General features: G+C 41.0%; 1 protein-coding gene and 1 long non-coding RNA gene across 3 annotated transcripts; one reads left to right on the plus strand and one right to left on the minus strand.

The window, feature by feature from the left end:
- Positions 1-1,827: 1,827 nt before the first annotated feature.
- Positions 1,828-8,496, minus strand: LOC122342089 (ATP-sensitive inward rectifier potassium channel 12-like). 2 transcript variants are annotated; one of them, XM_043235870.1, is made up of 2 exons: positions 7,896-8,496; positions 1,828-4,287 (listed from the first exon to the last, which is right to left on the minus strand). In XM_043235870.1, the coding sequence occupies exon 2, from the start codon at positions 4,211-4,213 to the stop codon at positions 2,945-2,947; it is 1,269 nt and encodes a 422-aa protein (XP_043091805.1). In that variant the 5' UTR covers positions 4,214-4,287; positions 7,896-8,496; the 3' UTR covers positions 1,828-2,944. The 2 variants fall into 2 exon arrangements, with proteins under 2 accessions (XP_043091805.1, XP_043091804.1); XM_043235869.1 differs by having other exon boundaries at positions 7,909-8,495.
- Positions 8,497-9,196: 700 nt separating this feature from the next.
- On the plus strand, positions 9,197-21,029 carry LOC122342124. The gene is made up of 3 exons (XR_006250526.1): positions 9,197-9,350; positions 13,495-13,537; positions 21,001-21,029. It is a non-coding gene; the product is annotated as an uncharacterized LOC122342124 (long non-coding RNA).
- Positions 21,030-21,032: the final 3 nt, after the last annotated feature.

Consider the following 21,032-nt stretch of genomic DNA (forward strand, 5'->3'; position numbering starts at 1 on the left):
TTATAAAACAGCCTTTGAATTTTTAGCGATTGTAAAATCATATAAGCTTCACCTATTGCTCAAATTAGCTTTCACTCGTCTTTCTTAGTCATTTTTGTGCTAAAATGCATGTTGAATGTTAGAGTGTCAAGATATTAATCACTGAATACTCACACTTCACTCCCTCGCATTACAATGACATTTGTTTCATGCTAGATTACACAGCTTCTGACAGAAAATGATTCATCTATACGTGTTTTACACTTGCTTGATCAGTTTTTTTCCTTAATTGTACCCTCATGCTATGCGAGTTTTCAGTTGTTTTCCTGATTTTCTCTCAGTGTTTAAATTATGGAATTCAGTTACATGCAATTAAACGTGAGATTTGATGCTTTGAGGTTATGCATCGCACTTATTTACCCGAAGCTCATTGCTGCAAATATTCTCATATCTCCTTTACTCTTAACATATACTGTATCTCTGCACAAAGTTACACATCACCACGTGGATTTATTACTTATTTTTGTTCAATATTAGAATATAAATCCTGCAGGTAGTTCTGATTCCCTAAGGTACACTTTTGGATCCTATTGCCGTGATTTTTTATTGCATTTCAGATTTTGAATTTCTGTCGTGTCTTTATTTTTATCACCACTTTTGCGTTCTGCCCCGCTCTGCTTGGTCTTGTCGTAGGTGGGTTTAAATGGTATCCGGTCCAAGCTGGTTATTGTTGGTCACGCTCAAAGCAGCTTGGTTGGTCAGCTGGAAAACCTGCTGATAGTCCTGGTTACAACATGTTGTCAAGCTGGTTAGAGCTGGTATACCTCTCTAGACCAGCTAGCATAATCCAAAAATCAGTCTGAGCACCTTAAACTGGTATGACCTGGTTTTTCCAGCAGGGCTAAGCTCATTTGCTATAAAGTACCTGACTGTTTTATATCTATCTTGCCACCTTTTCTGAAGAGCTGAAATCATCATGAGCTGACTCACTTTCACCCTCAGAAACCCAGCTGAAGAGGTTATGAGGACATGACCTGAAAACAGCCATGCAGCTGCATAAAATAGTGTGACTAATGACTCCATTTTCCTTTCATGACCAGACGGACTTTTAAAAACAATAAACTGTGCGACTGTGGGTTATATGATGGTTTTGTGACGTAGTTTAGTGTGGTACTGTATTTTTGGAGAGGATGACGTTGAGAGGATCATCTCTTTTTTTTTCCCCTCTTCTCTACGAAACAGGATGACTTTAGCTATAATCTACCTTGATGAAACGTTTAATTTATTTAAATCATCTTATATAATGCCTTCTTTATTTAATCAGGCACACTTATTTGCCCCCACAGAGCAAAGTGATGGATGAGGTGAGTGGGTGAACGCTCTCTCCTTTGTTCCTTCTTTGTCTCCGGCTCTCGTTTTCACCTCTTCCGTTCACTTTGCTCTGATTTTGAAGGAGGGAAAATGTCACAATCACTAATTATCACATAAGATATTAGAGGTGGGTGGTTGGTGTTGGTCTGTTGTTAGTTGCATGTTGAGATTCATTTGGTGTAGTTTCCAAGTGAAAAACTACTTGTATAATTAAATGGAATTGTCGTATTATGCTGGACACTTAAAATTTAGTTTTCAACTGTGTGAAACAAACATTGCATGGCTAATTGCTTACAAGAATTATTTCTCACTAAATTTGTTTAAAGAAAAAAATACTACTGAGATAAGAAATATAAACTTATTTAAATATTTATGTTACACGATATTGCTTTTCAAGTAAAAATATATTGTTTTAAGGATATAATTATTTTATTTACAGGAAAACAAGTTGGAAAAATTTATTTTTTCAGTGTGCCCTTAATCCAATACTGACTTTTTATTCTTTAGGATCTACTGGCTTTTGGTATTGATCATTTCCTTTCACATTCGCAAGTGGGCAGCTGTTTTGATACAGAGGAAAGAAACACCAATAAAGAAAGGTCAAACTAAAGTTCATATTTCATAAAGTACACACACACTAGCACGATGTAACTGTTGCTTTAGCAGCACATGTAATGTTGTAAATATGTTGGTTTTAGAGCTTTAAAATTTGGCTACAACACTTAGAAACCCATAATTTGTGGGTTTAATATGGCACTGAAGCAACATGAAACTCTTGTTTTTCTTGGCTGTCATTGTAAGTATACAAGTTGTTTTATTCAAGGGTGTCTGGCCTGAGAATGAATGTCGACTGATGGTTTGTTGTGGGGAAAAAAGTTTAACTGTATCCCATCATGTCTCCTCTTTCACTCATCCACACACAAACTCATACAGTATATATTTTCTACTCACTTTCTAATACTGAATAAATAGCTTTGTGTCTTCGCTATTTGCTAGCCTGGGAACCATTTTGCTCATTGTCAGTTAGCAGTAAATTGGCATCTCTGTAGGTGTTAATTATCTTTCACACACCTCTAAAGTAGTACCTCATTACGCGGTAAAAATAAAACTCTGACGTAAGGGGGGAAAAACTGGAATATAGAGAGCATGGATAAATGTCTTCAAGTTTTTTTTTATTGCTGTAAATCACACCAAAACAAGAGTGTCTCATGTTCTACTCTATATCCAAGCAAACACACTAGTGGTTGACAACCTATTTTGTGCAAATTTTGTTAACAAGAGAAAATTTTTGTCAATATGGCACCCAGGCTAGCTTAGTATTGCATAATGATACTACTTAAAGCTATCACTTCAAACTACAGTATGAAACAGATAATCAGATTTCAAGTTTTCCTACAGGAAGGCCTCGCATTTCCAACAACTACAAAAAGCACTTTCTTTTCCTGACCTGCCCCCAACTACAGCATGGCTCTAGGACGGTGGGTCAAGGTTTCATATGGCACTTGCATTGCTCTGTAGCTAACCTTTACAACCGACACTAGAAGAATAGGCTGAGTCTACGATAAAGCAAAGTCTTAAAGGTGACAATCAAGGGTCATATTTCGGATTCTTTGTGATATGACCTCTGATCGAAGTTCAGATTGGCTGAAAGTGTCTCTAACTCAGTCCCCCTCTCACCCCTGTCCTCTTCTTGCTCCTCTTCATCCCTACTAATGAAGGCTAGCTCATTCTCATAGCAGAAGTTGGCGGCAGACTCCAAGGACTTGTTCTCCTCCATGTCTTTGGCACTGCAACGTGGAGTCGAGGGAACCTCGTAGGTCTTATGAAAGTGCGAATAGTCCACTTTATACTGGCTACGTTCCTCAAACACCACAGGCTCAAAGCGATGGCCCCATATGATCTCGCTAGCCAGGTAGGAGCTGCGCACCTGAGCCGTCATCGCAGTAGCCTCGACCATCCCTTCCAGTATGACCACAATCTCAAAATCAGATGTCTCCAGGTCCTGCTTGCTGATTCCATACAGAGGACTCTCCTCGTTTATCTCGTGGAGGATGGTGAGAGGGGCAACCAAAAAGATGCGGTCGAGACCTTGGTCATAACCCACATTGATGTCGATCTGATCGAGCGGTATGTACTCGCCCTCTTCTGTGATTCGGGGCTTTATAAGCTGTGCCCTCACGTGAGCCTCTACGATGTGACTTTTCCTCAAGTTCCCAACCCGCCACATGAGGCAGAGCTTCCCATCCCGCATTGCGATGACTGCATTTTGCGAGAACAGTATCGTTTCCGCCCGTTTTTTAGGTCGAGCCATTTTGGCCATGATGGCACCAATCATGAAAGAGTCAATGATGCAGCCAACGATGGACTGGAAGACGACCATGAACACCGCTAAGGGACACTCCTCAGTTACGCAGCGGAATCCGTAGCCAATCGTTGTTTGCGTCTCAACTGAGAACAGAAACGCTGCAACAAAGCTGTTGACCTGCATGACACATGGTGTGAAATCATCTTTAGTGGGCCGGTCTAAGTCACCGTGGACAAGAGCGATAAGCCAGAAGGCGAAACCAAACGCGAGCCAGGACAGGACAAATGCAAGGGAGAAAAGGACAAACATCCAGCGCCAACGGATGTCTACGCAGGTGGTGAAGATGTCAGCGAGGTAGCGCTGGGATTGCTCGTCCATGTGTGCGAAACTGACGTTGCACTGGCCTGTCTTGTTTACAAGCGGCTCCGCACCTTTCGGTAGCGTCTGGATCTTGCCGTTACCAAATCCATTGCCGGCGGGCGGCATGTTGCCTTGCCGGTACACGTCCTCCTCCGACGATGACACGATGTTGTAGCGGTGGGGCTTGCCCACACTCATGCCACTCTGCCCGACCAGAACCAATCCGTAAGTGAGAGAGAGTACCAAAGCAGCACAGGATCAGTTTGCGTTGCCTGAAGATGAAGCAAAACATAAGATCAGTCATGCAGTCTTTGTTCAATGTATATTGTTTGAGCATAATATGAGCATAACCGTATGTTTTCAACCCCCTCGCAGAAGTAAATTTGTTTTAAGGTCCAATTCTCGCTATTAACAAACCATTAACTATGACTTTTGCTTCAATAAACTTCTAATATGCTGCTTATTAATAGTTAGGTAGGTAGGAATGTAGAATATGGTCATGCAGAATGTGTTCTTTATAAGTAATAAACAGCCAATATGTTAATAATAGGCATGCTATTAAGCACCTAGTTGTGAGAGTTAGTCCCTACGCTAAATTGTTACCGAATAAATTGGATAAAATCTTATCGCTCTTATTTGGCAGTGCCCTAAAATGGTTGCACAACACACATTGAAGTAAATTCCACATAAAATGCATTTAATTAAAAGAATGTTTAAAAGGTTCTTAATATTTTGTTTAATAACCATTTAAAATTCATGTTTATTCAATAGACACATTTTATTGATCAAAGTGACAGCAAAGTTTTTTTAGTTTTTTTTAACAAAAGCTTTCTGAAGGACCATGTGACACTAAAGACTAAAGAAATGGGTGATAAAAATTCAGCTTTGCCATCTAAAGTATAAATGACGACTTCAGATATATTAAAATAGGAAAGCTATTTTAACTTGTAGAAATATTTCACAATATTTCTTTTTACAAATTAAATAAATGCAACTCTGGTGAGCATTTTACCAAAACATTTTACAACCCTGCAAGGTGTATGTAAAATTTTGAGGACAACTAATTATTTAAAATGTAAAAAAACATGGGAGGTGGTTAGAGGTGTTCTTTGGCAAGACACAAAGCCTCCCTGATTAAATCACTATAACACAGGACCTCAGATGATGCTTTTAGAAAATAGTAACAAATATCCAGATCTATTAATAACAATTAAAATAAACAACTATTTCAAACTGTAATTTAGTTGATTACTCCAACTGTAGATTGTTTATGGTATCCTAACAATGTGGCACATTAATATAAAGCATGCAATCACAGGAAACAGGTGCCTGCATTTTTTAGCTTTGAATGTGTCTCATCCAATCAGAAATCAGAGTCTGAACTCTCTATTTCATAAATAAATTGTATAGTATTTAAACATTGAAAGTCAATGAAAGGGAAACCTATGTGATGCAGGCCAAAATAATCCCAAAATAAATCTCCCGAATTCTCACTGCAGCTAAAAACGTGTGTTACTCCGTTGTGTGAGTGTGTGCAAAAGTGCTACTCCGTAAGTGTGAGCGAGGAAAGAGCAGATGTGCAGATCCGTCGTCTGTTTTTTTGCACGGCAGATGTAGCTAATTAAAGTAATTTCGCACTTTTGCTGTGAAACTCCGCACCTTTGCGCAGTGAAGTGCTGAAGTGCACACACCTCATAGCTCGAGAGGAGCTGTACTGCGGGATTTGTTGTTATGGTTATCGTGATTATCATTAACGAATTTTCTCACTGCACTTTTTTTTTTTGACAGAGCTCTGAGCCGGAGCTGCCGGTGGGGTCCAGATTTAGGCGTCTAGCCAGTGCCTGTGTCAAGTGATCTGTCTTTCTAATAATAGACGCCTGTCTCAGTGTGCCTACTGCACGCACACACACACTTGCAAGAATCTGCGCTCCAAGACATACTGTACTGACAGAGAGACATCAAAACACACAAACTTCACATGCACACACACACACACACACTCACACACACACACATTGGGGGGCTGGGTAGTGTCAGGTGTTGCTATATTGGTGAGTGCAAATAGCTAAGAAGCCGCAGATTCAACGAGAGTGATAATGAGAAAAACATATAATTTTCTTCATGTGTACTCATGATTGCAGAAAAATGCAGCATAGTTCTACAGTACTCTAAACTAAAAGAATCACATGAAGAACTGGGATATAGAGGTTTCCATGGAAACCTGTCTGGTAGAAATGTTGTGTGTGTGTGTGTGTGTAGGTGTGTGTGTTTGTTTGAGGGGTGACTGTCGGCTTCATGCGGTGGTATTTTAGTCATCTTCCAGGTGGCCAATCACTCCAAATTGAGAGAAGAGACTAGAGAGAGACGGTTGAGCATTTAATAAGTTTTTCAATGATAGCTGTGAGAATATAAAGTAGATTTCCAGTCGAGGGGAGACAGCGGGGTCGGTATCTTCACTACATCCTGATGTGATGTCAGCTAATTCCAATCTAAATGTCAGCAGATCCAGTGACCACTTAGTGGTTCGATAGCAGTACTATGATGAGCGAAGATAGACTAATCCATGTTCTGTGATAGCTGAAGATAAAAACTAACAAACGCTCTGTCCTCAGCAATTCTGCAATTTTCTTTTATTTGTCATATATTGTGTGTAGCAAATATATATATATATATATATATATATATATATATATATATATATATATATATATATATATATTCATACAATACAAATAAACACTTTATACATACACACACACACACACACACACACACACACACATATATATATATATATATATATATATATATATATATATATATATATATATATATATATATGAAAAAACATTTAATTTAGAATATTTTATCTATTTCATGTTTATCATTTTTGTGTTAAAACATACATTTCACAATCATCTCTTTTCTGAACCCTCTCTATATGTATATGAAAAATTAAAATGTTTTGTACTTTATTGCATTTATAAAGAATTGTCGCTAAAGATTTTTTCTGATATGCAGAAGATAAGCTTGTTTATGGGCATCTGACATAAATGCCTGCGCCCTGTGGCAATGTTCAATGGAAACTTCATCTGAAGAAAACATTGTTTTCTTTTTGCTTTATTTACACTCTTAGAACCAAAAGGGACAGCTGTCATTTTAATCCTCGAACGATTAACATATTCTACCCATCCCACAGCTCCTCCAGTCCCGAAATGGCAAATGTGATGAGGAATTAAAGTGATGACAGATTGTAAGAACTTTGACAGGCAGTTGACAGACTTCAGATATTACTCCACCAAACATTTCCACAGCCCCCGAAGAGCTGCATCAGTCTCCTTTAATAAACTTTATGAACTTCGACTCGTATCCCCTTCGCCATATGCGCAGCGCTGAAAACAGTTGCATCTAGTGACTTTTTTTTTGTGGCAAAACATTTGCATGATTTGATTTGTTTTAACATGCTATATCCATCCAAACAGGTGCCTGTGTGTTGAACGTACAGCCTTTACACAATCAGGAATTGGATAGCGCTGACCGTATCTATATTTAGACTTCGTTTGAATTTATGCTTCCATTGAAATGCATGCGTGATTTTTCAAATCAAGGAAGAGCTCAACATGTGCAGGGGACATCCGTCACTGTGGGAATGCTGGGTGTGACAGTCCCCTCATTGATTTGATGACACGCAATGGAAAGAACAGAATATGCAATGATGATCACCATCACCTTCTCATTATGACTCTATTCATGTGAGACGCATTAAAGCCATCAGAACGCTTGCAGACATAAAAAAAAAAAAAAAAACGCCTACAGGTTGCAGAAAATACCTGTAGACTGTCCACGTGAGTGAGCTGAGAGAAGCTGAAAGAATACGTACACAGTCTGCTTACCTTTTTTCTTCCCTTCGTGCGCATGGAAATATATAAGAAAGAGATCTGAAGTTGAGCTAAAGCATGATTCCACTGAGTTCCTCACAGTTCCTCTACAGGAAAAATCCCAGATTTAAAGAAAAAAAAGGGATCCTGACTGTCCAGCGAGGTCCTCATCTTTAGCGTCACATACACAGATGGAAACTCGCACTCATGTACGCATGTATTCGAAGGAGGTTCTTATCTAAAGGCTGCAGATTATAAGCTAACAGCCTCCGAATGCTCCGTTAACGTTCCCTAGCGCTGATTCCGACGCTCCAGTAATCTTCCTTGGTCATCCCTGAGGGTCTGGCATGTCCAGTGATTCCCTAATGCTTCGGTACGACACCTCGCCGACGATTCTCTCTTTGAACGTTTAAAACACTGCTCTCTCTCTCTCTCTCTCTCTCTCTCTCTCTCTCTCTCTCTCTCTCTCTCTCCTTTTTTCTCTCTCTCACCCTTGTCTGCTATCTGATCTTTGCTGCAGTTTTTCACACTCTCTCGCTCTCTCGTTTGCTCCCTCTCTCTCTCTGAAGTTGGCATTTGCAGGGACCACCGTCTCACCGATGCTACCTCAAACACAGAGCTCTTGAAAAGCAGCCTGGTGTTCATGCTCAAACCCAAAATAAGTACCTTTCACTGCCCTCTACGTTGGCTGAATACATTACAGACTGACAAATGACAACAAAAAAAAATCTTTATGTTTGAGGGTTTTTGGGCACTGTTTTTCATAGCGTTTGCATAAGGTCCGTGTATGTGTGTGTGAGAACGTGTGCTCAGATGAATAATCGTTTTAAAGAGGCTGGCCCTTTGGTTTGGGTTGCACACACGCAAGGACGTGACACAGAACCAGGACATTTGCCTCTACAAATAAACACAAACGAACACACAAATACGCTCATCTATCATGCCTGGTCACGCTGGCTAATTAATCCGACTCCTACCTGTGTGTGTGTCTGTGTCACTTCTGCCACAGATAGATAGATAGATAGATAGATAGATAGATAGATAGATAGATAGATAGATAGATAGATAGATAGATAGATAGATAGATAGATAGATAGATAGATAGATAGACGGATAGAGAGAGCCATGTGTTGACCTCTCATCGTAAACATACTAAGGCTCTCTGGCTGTGATGTCAGCTTGGGTTGCAGTGGCTCATCCTGATAATGTTTCATGTTTTGCGTTGGTTGCTATGTTTGGATCTGTTCTACAAGGACTGCTATTGATCTGTTATTGAGCGAACTGAGTTGACTGAAGTTTACTGTAAACAACAAACAGTCCAGATGAGTCTTTGTGGAGTAGCATGCCTTGGTGTACTTTACAAAATGTGCCAACGCTGTTCAGACCTTTGCGGTTGCTAAGATGTTTTTAGAAGATGTTGCTTGTGCTCACTGAGGCTACACTTGCCGAAAACACAGGTAAAAGCTTTCAACAAAAAAAGAAATATTATTAAAATGAGTGTTTTCTATTTTTAATGTGTTTGTAAATTATTCCTGAGATGGCAAATCTGAATTTTCAGCAGCTTTCATTCCAGTCTTCAGTGTCATAATGCAACTAATGAATTTTTATTTAGAAATATTAGGAATATTATTGATATCATACTATTTTATACATGCTGCCTATAAAGTCTTACTGAGTTAGCGTTTCAGCCTCTTAATTATCCCTGAACGTCTAATTGAATACTGATAATTATAACAAATGGTTATGGACAGTAAAAACCCCATGTGTATATTTTCAAGGTCGCCTCAGAGCCTTTGAGATTACTGAGAAAAAGTGTCATTATTTGCCGTGTAAGTTTTTATCTTGATAATAATAATTCCAAGTCTTTCTTCTGTTGAACAGAAAAAATTAATATTTGAGGAATATCCAGACTGTTCTTTTTCAATAAAATGAAAAAGATTGAAGGCTGCAGATATTACATTATAAACAACATCGTAGTGTTTTACAGTAAAATATTATTTCACGTTTTCTACTTCTTTTCTACTTCTAGTCTCTCTCTTTCTCTCTCTCTTTTAATTTACTAGCAATCTCTAAATAAAAATAGTCATTGCATTGCATACAACGGGTGCACTATATTCCTATAAAAGTCATCTAAAATCATGACTTTGTGTGAGAAACAAAACAAAACTAAAGTAATTAAAACGTACACAACTTTAAATGGCCATCAATGGAGGAACACACTTTGAATGGTGTAGTTAATAAGGCATCTCAGCTCTTTATAAATTATGAATGCTCATTTATCTCACACCAGTGCACAAGCCAAAATGGTCAATGTGTGAAACACTATGCATTAAAGCACACCTATTGAGACGAATTCAACCGTTGCATGATTGCTCATTCATTCTGCACAAAGCTATGGAGACTATATTGTCGTTCCAGGGTGTCAAGTGCTTGTGCGCATGTAATTTTGTTGTAATATTTATTAGGAAATATGTCTGCATGTTGGCCCTGAGGCAGACGAGCAGATGTCTGTTGTGGAAATTCAAGGGTCCATATGGACTAGGGTTTAATTATTACTGTAGAAACGCACACACATAAATTCAATCATGTCAATGTGTCCCTTTTCATCAATGAAATAACAGCGAGAATGTTTTCCTGTTGTGAAGATCATCTTGGGCCTCTGAAAGAAGTTTCACTTTTATGTGTTGTCCTCCTTAAGCTCTGTGCAACTAAACACTGACAGTTTATTAATCGTAGCGACTGTATGTCTCTGTGTGTGTGTGTGTGTGTGTGTGTATGTGTGTGTGTCCCTTTTTTTAACTTTATGCCATATGGAGCATGAAAATAAGATGAGTGGAAAATAGGCTGATTGAAAGAGATATGAGCAAAAGCGAGTGTGGGTTCAGTGAAATGGCACTTTTGTCCTCTCTCAAAAAAAGCTGTTGACCAATCATACCTTAAAAACAGTATAATACGAATCTTTACACTTTTTTAAAAAAAAAAAAAGAAAAAAAAATCCCAAAAACTAAATTTGGTTGTAACCAAGGTACTAATACTTTATGTACACTTTAGTACTTTTGAAGTATGAATATGTAAAATAGCATTTAAAGGAAAATAAGATACAGAGATGTATATTTTAGCTTTTACGAGAGCATAGTTCAAAAACAATCGATCGAATGCAAAAATATTGTTGCATAGTTTTTTTCCCTTTTCAGGATTTTTAAATAGATCATGAAATGTTCTTGCTTTGTATTAAACTGTGTGGGTGCGTTCATTACCAAATTAAAATGTAACATCACACCTACATTTTCTTAAAGGTAAATTGTTAATCAAGTCTAAAGTTATGTTAATTAATTTCCATATTAATTCGGTCACTTACATGAATGTTACTGCTATTAAATGAGGCTTTAAATAACCGTTTGCTTCAATTTTGATTCACAGCCACCTCCGCTTTTAATCATATTATTGCATGATCTACCAGTTTCTTTAAAGAATAATAACAGATAAAGACGCTTCGCCAATGTAATGCTTCATTCCAGCCTGTATAAAAATATCCATTCAAAAATGTTTAGCTTCTCGAGCAAATGTTTTGCTCTTGTAGAAATGTATAGTTCATTCCCACGAGAATATAAAGCTTGCCTGAACTAGCAACAGTAACTAAGGAAGCAAAGCCTAGCTTAAGCGGTTGTTTGCATTTTCAGAGGAGCTTGTGTGACTTTACTGTGTATTCTTTACAAACAGACACAACACACATGTTGACGCCATACAGATGCACACGGGACAATATTTATCATGTCTGGAATTTAGGCCACAGACTCTCTTACGTGTTGCCACTTACACTAATTTTTGTTTGCTGTGTGTTTCATCACTGTAGCCCTGTTTGAGAAGATCTCACGCATTTCTTTTCAAAGATAAATGGAGTACAGTAGGTATGCATCACACGGGGAATGATACCAAATTTAAAGAGCACACAGACCCATTTATACAATGTGAATTTGATAAATATCACACACACACACACACACACACACACACACACACACACACACACACAGAGTGGTGCACTGAGCATGATCTACTTAGAGTAGAGAAGTGTGTGAGTGTGTGACCTCAAATCTGCTGTGCTGTTTCTCCTCCTTCCTGTAAACTAGTTTCGCACCTTGTTTGCCATTCATCTTTCTCTCCATCTTTCTGACAGACCTGCATTCATCCTGCTTAATCAGAAGTAAAAAATTACACCTGCAGGAATAACATCCGAAAATGTGCAACATAAACGCAAAACACTAAGTGCAACAAAGTCTCTAACTGTATCTGGTTCTGTCTCTCTTTCTCGCTACTAAAAATGAAGGTCATTGTTTCAGTGCTAGGGTTTTTATATCCTTTTTTTAAAAAAGTAACTGCTTTAATATTTTAACATGTAATATTTAAAAAGGAATTTATTCCTGTGATGGCAGAATTTTCAAGTCATTATCCCGGGCTTCAGTGTAACACGATCCTTCAGAAATCATTGTGATATGCTGATTTATTATTATAAATGTTAAAAAAACAATTGTTGTGCTGCTTGATATTTTTGTGCAAACTATGATACTTTTTGAAGGACCTGATAAAATAGGTCAGAAATAAATAAATCCTTTTGTGATATCCTTAGTAAAAAGAAATCACAATGCATATAGTTTAAATCTATTAACATATTCACTGATATATCGCTCAAGACCTACCGATATAAAAAATGGTAATTAAACTTTATTTGAAGTTTTACTTTTGTACAATGCATATTTCTTAATACTAATCCTAAAACGTGTTTTTAATGTCACTACTGATGATTGTATGATCTTTGAAAAAAATGTGTCTTTATATGCAAGGTTTTTAAAGTGTCCCTAAAGTCCACTTACGCACAACTAAAGTGCATTAAGTACAAAATTAGTTGCTCCAATTCAGCAGACCAGTTTAGCATACTAAAAGTACAAGAGGAGGGCATTTTTATTAGGCAAAAATATCTTAATGTAGTATTTGTTTTATAGGAAATAAATGTAATATAACATAATCCATTACATTACACATTATAGGTAATATAATCAGACTACTTTTTGATTACATTTCAATTACTCATTTATCGCATTGATTTAAATAGGACATTGTTTTACCATGTTAATATAAAAATACAAACAGCAAGAAAATATATTCCATTTGTTGTTGCTAACATGAAGTGCAATAAAACATTATATTACATCAAGGTTTTCTAAAGGAGTGTCATGAGTTTAATGAAAAGCTAAGTGAATGTCCACAAAACTGGAAGAATTTCGAAGTGTATATAAGCAGGCTATTTAAGAAAGGTCTATTTTAGATGGAGAGAAACAGGAATTTATTGCTATTGTCCTACTGCTATTTATCGCTAAACAGATTACATAATCCAGATTACATGAAATATTCAGTTACTACCGAGTTTGCGTTTCTGTTTAGAGGTAGTAAAGAAAATACACACAATAGCTTTACATAATGCCTCAGTTTCACAAAAGAATTAAATAACAAGCATTAATTGAGCCTCTTGTTGTGTTTTCATTATGTAAATGGGGTTGACGAGCTCTTCTGCTATTTTCTCCTCTCTCTCCACCGACAATCAAGAGTCTCATCAACTACAGCACAAGGACCAACTGCTGATTAACAGGTGTGTGTGTGTGTGTGTGTGTGTGTGTGTGTGTGTGTGTGTGTGTGTGTGTGTCCCGTAATGGAGTAGATACAGCACAGACATAAGTAATCAATCCTAATACAGTAGAAGGAGGGATCTGAGGTATAGACCTAACTGTAGCCTATATACATAACGTTAGAGATGAGGTTGCTCCAAAGACAGGCAGAAGCAACAGAAAATGATCGCGCAGCTGTAATGCAACAGACATTAGTGTTTGATCCGGAACGGAAGAGCGGGATGGCGCTCGGGGGGGAAAGTGTGTCGTTTATTTTCGCCGCTGCCCAGGTGTGCTGATCAAAATGAGTAATGAGGGAGTTAGTAGAGCAGCACCTCGGAGAATACACTCACACACCATGCATACATGCAAACACAAAACCCACAAAACAGAATTATAAAACTAAATACAAGAATTCTGCTAAGACGGAGAGATACTTTTATGGCAAATATCAAGGTTTCGTTAAGGCATTCAAGAAAGTTTGCATGTTTCATAGAAACTGCACCCATGAACCTACCATCTCCTACCAGCTGAGCTACAGTAACCCTGTTATGTCCGCTACAGCATTGCTACGCCGCAATAAATTTCTTCTTTACGCCAGAGTATTTACGCTCATGATACATGGTCTGTGCATTTGGCACCATCCTGTTTGTGACATTTGGCATGGAGCCCCTGGAAAATGGATCTCTTGCACCCAAGAGGTCTTGAGGTCTCTTCGCCATTTCCTCAGATAGATTTTAGATGGTACACATAAGCCCTGCTGCAAAAAAAGCATGGGCGCTTCCTTTCTTTACACACGTTTCAGCAGCAACCTGTTCCAAAACCTCTGTACGAACAGTCTGGGACGGTGGAAAACGTTGATCTGTTATTCCACCCATGCACTTAAGATGATTTATTCTATCCAGAGATCTATTTGTGATGATACGACGGTTCACATGCAATCACATAGACTCGTATTATATTGCATGAATGATGTCATCTCATAACTATATCTTTATTAACATATGCTGTTGATGTGTGATTGTCGATGCAATATGAAAATAAAGCATAAACCACGCATATTTAACATGTAGTCTGGTAGAAGCAACATGATGCACTTATAAAGAAGTGGTTTCTGTGGAATTCTTTGCTTCTCCTGCATTTTGTAAGTGATGCAACCGCATGGACGAGATCATGTCAGTTTAATTTTCTCAGGAAACGTGGACAGTAAGGTGCTTTATACTTCACTGAGGCCAAGAGCTATCATTAGAAATACTTTGGGCCTCATTCACGAAACGCAATCAAAACGAATTTCTGTGTAGGCTCGTCTCTCTCTCTCTCTCTCTCTCTCTCTCTCTCTCTCTGCCTCTCTCATACTTCAATGTAAAAGAAATCCTGTTATATGTAAACTGGCAATGATGCCAGAAATTCAGTGGGTGGCATTTTAGTGTGAAATGTGTATTTCTTTAACTGTTATGAGTATATATATCAACGCATATAATATATATCAACATTTCAATTTGATCTGTACAATAGCATGTATTGACATCAAACATAATAATGCAGGTGGTAAAATATAACTGTCACGTATGAAGGGTCTGAGGCGTGCGGATCCATGTGCAGGCTTTTATTAAAGGAAGGCATGGTCAAAACAGGCAGGCGTCAAACAGGGCAAACAGGAATATCAGAGGTAAGGCAATAGCAAAATCCAGAGACAGGCGGTGGTCAAGTCAGGCAGCAAACAATCACAGAATCAGAAGACAGGCAGGGTCAAAACCAGATAAACAAGAACTTGGAAAACACTCGGATACTAGGGAACAACAAACGAAACAGGCGAACAATGCAACCTGCAGTTGAGTGGCTTGCTGCAGTATTTATAGTCCTGGGACAGGAAGTTGTCGCAGAGGGAGTGAATCCAGATCACCCAGAGGTCAGGGCTCCCTCTGCTGGCTTGGTGACATAGCCCCCCTCCTAGGAGCGACTCCTGGCGCTCCACAAAACAAACAAAATAAAACCAGGGCGGAAGAGACGGAGGGAGGAGCCAGGAGAAGACGGAGGAGACCGGAGCGGGAGGCGATCCAGAGCCCAGCCATGAAGGTCAGTGGTGGAGCCGACGGAGGGAGGAGCCATGGAGAGGTAGCGCCATCAACTCCATGGGACCGACCGATGGCGGCGGAGCAGGTGGTCGCGGAGACTGAGGCAGAGGCGGAGAGCCGATGAGCCAGGGTGATGCAGAGGCGCTGGAGGTCCTAGGCGACACCGCAGGCTTTGGCGACTGATGCGGAGGCGGGGGACGAGAAGGACGCGGCGGAGCCAGAGCGACAGAGGACTGAGGTGAAGCCGGGGGGAGGGAGGAGCCTGACAGAGCCGGAGGGATGGAGGGACGAGGCGGCTGTAGGAGTGGAATCCTGAGGCGACGGATGGTCGACGACCGGCCAAGGCGGAGCCGGAGAGATGATGGAGCCTGATGAAGCTGGTGGATTGACGGAGCACGGTGGAGAGGAGGGAGCTAGGAGCCTAAGGGAAGCCGACGGATCTACGAGCCGAGGTGGAGTCTGGGACTCGGAGGCGGAACGATGAAGTGAGGATCCTTCACCCACGGTGGCGATGGAGACTGGCAGACCCGTGGCGAGCTCCAGGTGAAGGGCAGAGGGTGAGTGTAGGGGGTTGCTGGGATCCATTGACGACGTAGCAGGGGTGGGAGGGTGGGAAACTTGAGGCTTTGCACGAGGCGCCGGCACTGGAGGCTTTGCACGCAGGCGCGGGCACTGGAGGCTTTGCACGCAGGCGCGGCACTGGAGGCTTTGCACGAGGCGCTGGGCACTGGAGGCTTTGCACGCAGGCGCCGGCACTGGAGGCTTTGCACGAGGCGCCGGCACTGGAGGCTTTGCACGAGGCGCGGGCACTGGAGGCTTTGCACGCAGGCGCCGGCACTGGAGGCTTTGCACGAGGCGCCGGCACTGGAGGCTTTGCACGAGGCGCCGGCACTGGAGGCTTTGCACGAGGCGCGGGCACTGGAGGCTCTGCACGAGGCGCCGGGCACTGGAGGCTCTGCACGCAGGCGCCGGCACTGGAGGCTCTGCACGAGGCGCGGCACTGGGCAGGCGGCAGCCATCTTGGGAAGCGGCGCTGGGCAGGCGGCAGCCATCTTGGGAAGCGGCGCTGGGCAGGCGGCAGCCATCTTGGGAAGCGGCGCTGGGCAGGCGGCAGCCATCTTGGGAAGCGCTCTGGGCAGGCGGCAGCCATCTTGGGAAGCGGCTCTGGGCAGGCGGCAGCCATCTTGGGAAGCGGCTCTGGGCAGGCGGCAGCCATCTTGGGAAGCGGCTCTGGGCAGGCGGCGGCAGCCATCTTGGGAAGCGGCTCTGGGCAGGCGGCAGCCATCTTGGGAAGCGGCTCTGGGCAGGCGGCGACCATCTTGGGAAGCGGCTCTGGGCAGGCGGCGACCATCTTGGGAAGCGGCTCTGGGCAGGCGGCGACCATCTTGGGAAGCGGCTCTGGGCAGGCGCGACCATCTTGGGAAGCGGCTCTGGGCAGGCGGCGACCATCTTGGGAAGCGGCTCTGGGCAGGCGGCGACCATCTTGGGAAGCGGCTCTGGGCAGGCGGCGACCATCTTGGGAAGCGCTCTGGGCAGGCGGCGACCATCTTGGGAAGCGGCTCTGGGCAGGCGGCGACCATCTTGGGAAGCGGCTCTGGGCAGGCGGCGACCATCTTGGGAAGCGGCTCTGGGCAGGCGGCGACCATCTTGGGAAGCGGCTCTGGGCAGGCGGCGACCATCTTGGGAAGCGGCTCTGGGCAGGCGGCGACCATCTTGGGAAGCGGCTCTGGCAGGCGGCGGCCATCTTGGGCAGCGGCTCGGGAAGGCGGCCATCTTGGGCAGCGGCTCGGGAAGGCGGCCATCTTGGGCAGCGGCTCGGGAAGGCGGCCATCTTGGGCAGCGGCTCGGGAAGGCGGCCATCTTGGGCAGCGGCTCGGGGAAGGCGCCATCTTGGGCAGCGGCTCGGGAAGGCGGCCATCTTGGGCAGCAGGCTCGGGAAGGCGGCCATCTTGGGCAGCGGCTCGGGAAGGCAGCCATCTTGGGCAGCGTGCTCGGGAAGGCGGCCATCTTGGGCAGCGGCTCGGGAAGGCAGCCATCTTGGGAATAAATGCAGTGTCTTCTTCTCCATAATACCCAACGTGAGAGCTGACCCCACAGTCACTAAACCAAACTCAATAAAGTGTGCAAGTGATTCACGTGGACCCTCTTGAACAAGTTGTGTTTTGAGTGGCTGATTTATTCTCGTGAAAAAAATTCAATTAGCAAACAGTCCGGTAAATCAGAGAAGTAAGCCAGGTCCAGAAATTCCTGAGTATAATCCTCAAGTGATCGGGTGCCCTGCTTGAGGGTTAGCAAAGACATTGCAAGGTGCATACCTGGCCATGGTTCGGGTGAAAAGCCGCTGGATCCTGGTGTGAGGTTGCATTCTGTCACGTATGAAGGGTCTGAGGCGTGCGGATCCATGTGCAGGCTTTTATTAAAGGAAGGCATGGTCAAAACAGGCAGGCGTCAAACAGGGCAAACAGGAATATCAGAGGTAAGGCAATAGCAAAATCCAGAGACAGGCGGTGGTCAAGTCAGGCAGCAAACAATCACAGAATCAGAAGACAGGCAGGGTCAAAACCAGATAAACAAGAACTTGGAAAACACTCGGATACTAGGGAACAACAAACGAAACAGGCGAACAATGCAACCTGCAGTTGAGTGGCTTGCTGCAGTATTTATAGTCCTGGGACAGGAAGTTGTCGCAGAGGGAGTGAATCCAGATCACCCAGAGGTCAGGGCTCCCTCTGCTGGCTTGGTGACAATAACTTTACATGATTAATTAAATTTATTTAAAACTGGCATGTGAATGAAGTGTAATATAAAGCACAGGTATTTTGTGTCATCACATTTAATGCATCAAAGGTTTAGTCAATTGCAAAAGACAAAATTTACAATGTACCCTATCCTTTTTCTTTTTGAATATATTTTAAACACATAATTTATTTCTGTGATGCAAAGCTGAATTATCAGCATGTCTTCATTGTCTCATGATCCTTCAGGAATCGTTCTAATATGATGATTTGTTTGCTTAAGTAACATAATGTTAAAAACAGTTGCACTGCTTAATACTTTTGTGAAAACTGTTACATATTGTTTTGCCTTTCTATTAATCAGTGAATATAAGATTCATTAATTAATAGCAAGTTCAAAAGAACAGCATTTATTATTGCATTATAGATGGCTTTAAATGTGACATCATGAAAGTGATATAAACGGGTCCCAACCCAAAATTATGAAAAAAGAACAACCCAGTAACTTTGTTTTGGTAAGTCTTTCTCTGCAAGCTTGTGAAAAGCTCAGATTTTACTGTAGGCTTTTATTATAATATCATACCTCTTAATCTGCACGTTTTCGTTCACGGCACTGCTATTGTGATTTCACAAGCCGCAACAGTCTAACAGTCCTAACACCATGGCAAGAGTTGGAGCAAATCTTGCTAACTGTTCTGTCTTTAGCTGCACTGAAGAGCACAGAACGTTATTCTGACTCCCAGTCTCAGAGGAGACAAAAGAGCAGTGCATTTCTTGATTTATTACTGTATATTACGCTGCTGCCACACAGATCTAGTATAAACATGTGATTGCTTTCCAAGCTGTTTAAATTCATAGACGTAACTGTTTCTGTAACTCATGTGTGTTTTTGAGTGTATTGGAGAGTTTAAGCTCAATAAGACATTAAAGAGAACTTACTCAGTTTAGTACTCACATGTTGCGTGACAGACACTTTGTGTGTGTTTCAGATGCATGCACTCAGAAGACCATAAATCAGAAGTTTAAACTGATACGGTTTAAAAAGTATGATTTCACTGTGATAGACATGATAATCAGAACCAAACATTATATTTCGCATCTGAGGTATAAGCTGTAAAGACACAGTCCTATTCTGCACATCTTTAAAAATACAGCAAAAGATCCTTGGGGGGTTTTGAGCTGAAATTTAACAGATACATCCTAGAATTGATACATAAAAAGTGAACAACAGGTATCCTGTTTCAATACATTTAACACATCCTTGCTGAAAAAAAGTATTAGTTTCTTTCAGAAAAATACATTACTGACCCAAAACATTTAAATAGTAATGTACATTTGCATTTATGTAATAATTCATGCATTTTACTGTCCAAAAATATGTTATTTTAGATTAAAATTCCAAGTATTGCATCCAATTTAATGTTAATGTAACATTTTAGGATGGATAATGATTATCAATTCACTATTTATTAGATACTTTAAACAAACTATTGAATTTTCTCAGTTTTTTTAATAACTTCTTATTCATCTTCATTTAATTACTTTTAATAAACTGTATCAACATAATGTTCTTCTCAGCACTTGTTCAGCTTTTGTTTTCCTTTCTTCCGGCATGGCTTTCTCTTAAAAGATTACTTTCAATTGTCTTAAGAGACTCTTGTTATCAAGTTTGGACCAATAAATAAAATCCCCTTCTTACTATAAACAAAGTCGTCTTCAAAGGCTTTTAAGAAAACCATTCTAAAAGCACAGGAAACGAGTATTATGTAAGTTTATGTAAATGTTTGTCTCTGTGCAAATTGTAGGCTACCTATGATTTTCCTCATATTTTTTCAGAACTTTGAATTACAGTACGTTAGCAGTGTGAAAACTGCACTATTGTACATATCAGTTGTATTCAGTTGGACATTAACGTGTACCTGTAGGCTATTTGAAGAGCCTAGTCTGTTTTTCTAGTTGGAAAGTAACAGTGGATGTTGACCTCTGAAGTCCTGCCAATGTTCAAGTGCCATATGAGATCCCTGTATCAACAAATGGAGCCTGAGTCATACTAGGACATTGTAAACTATGTGGGACTGAAAATATTAGGGATGCCCAAAGCATGAAACCCACAGAGGAACTAAGAAATTCTGTACATACAAGTACACACAAGTGTTATGGTGCCATCTTCTGTCGGTACATTTTATTATTTGACCTGTTGGATAGCCTTGAGAGGATATATCACAATAACTGGGGAAAGAAGCATGCACTATTCTTATTATAAAAATATATAACAAATATTTTAAGTCTTAATCAAAGATTCTCTAAAGACCTACTGTGAAGTTGGAGCTTCTATTTGTAGCCTATATTTGCAAACATGTAAACGGAGTTTAACCAAGCTTATAACGCAATTATTAAATAAGGTGCATAAATAATATTCCTTAATAATGATCATCATCATTTTTGAAGCCAAAAGGTACCTCTCTGTACTTATGTGCATGTGTACTAAAGCCTATTTGCATCACGGCAAATATATTGAACACTGAATGATCTAATTAATTTCTGAAATATTTTACGCCAACGTTTAACAAGAGCCAACATAAATCTAAAATAAATGTATACATTTAAAGCAGTGTTTTTCATCCTTTTGTACCCCAGATTTGTTTTTCGAACCGGCAATGTGCAAGGCC

Source organism: Puntigrus tetrazona, chromosome 3 (assembly GCF_018831695.1).
Source record: "Puntigrus tetrazona isolate hp1 chromosome 3, ASM1883169v1, whole genome shotgun sequence".
Lineage (NCBI taxonomy): Eukaryota > Metazoa > Chordata > Actinopteri > Cypriniformes > Cyprinidae > Puntigrus > Puntigrus tetrazona.

What these genes read in the sequence shown, in the direction of transcription:
- LOC122342089 (XM_043235870.1), bottom strand. Translation starts at nt 4,213, where the DNA reads ATGAGTGTGGGCAAGCCCCACCGCTACAACATCGTGTCATCGTCGGAG.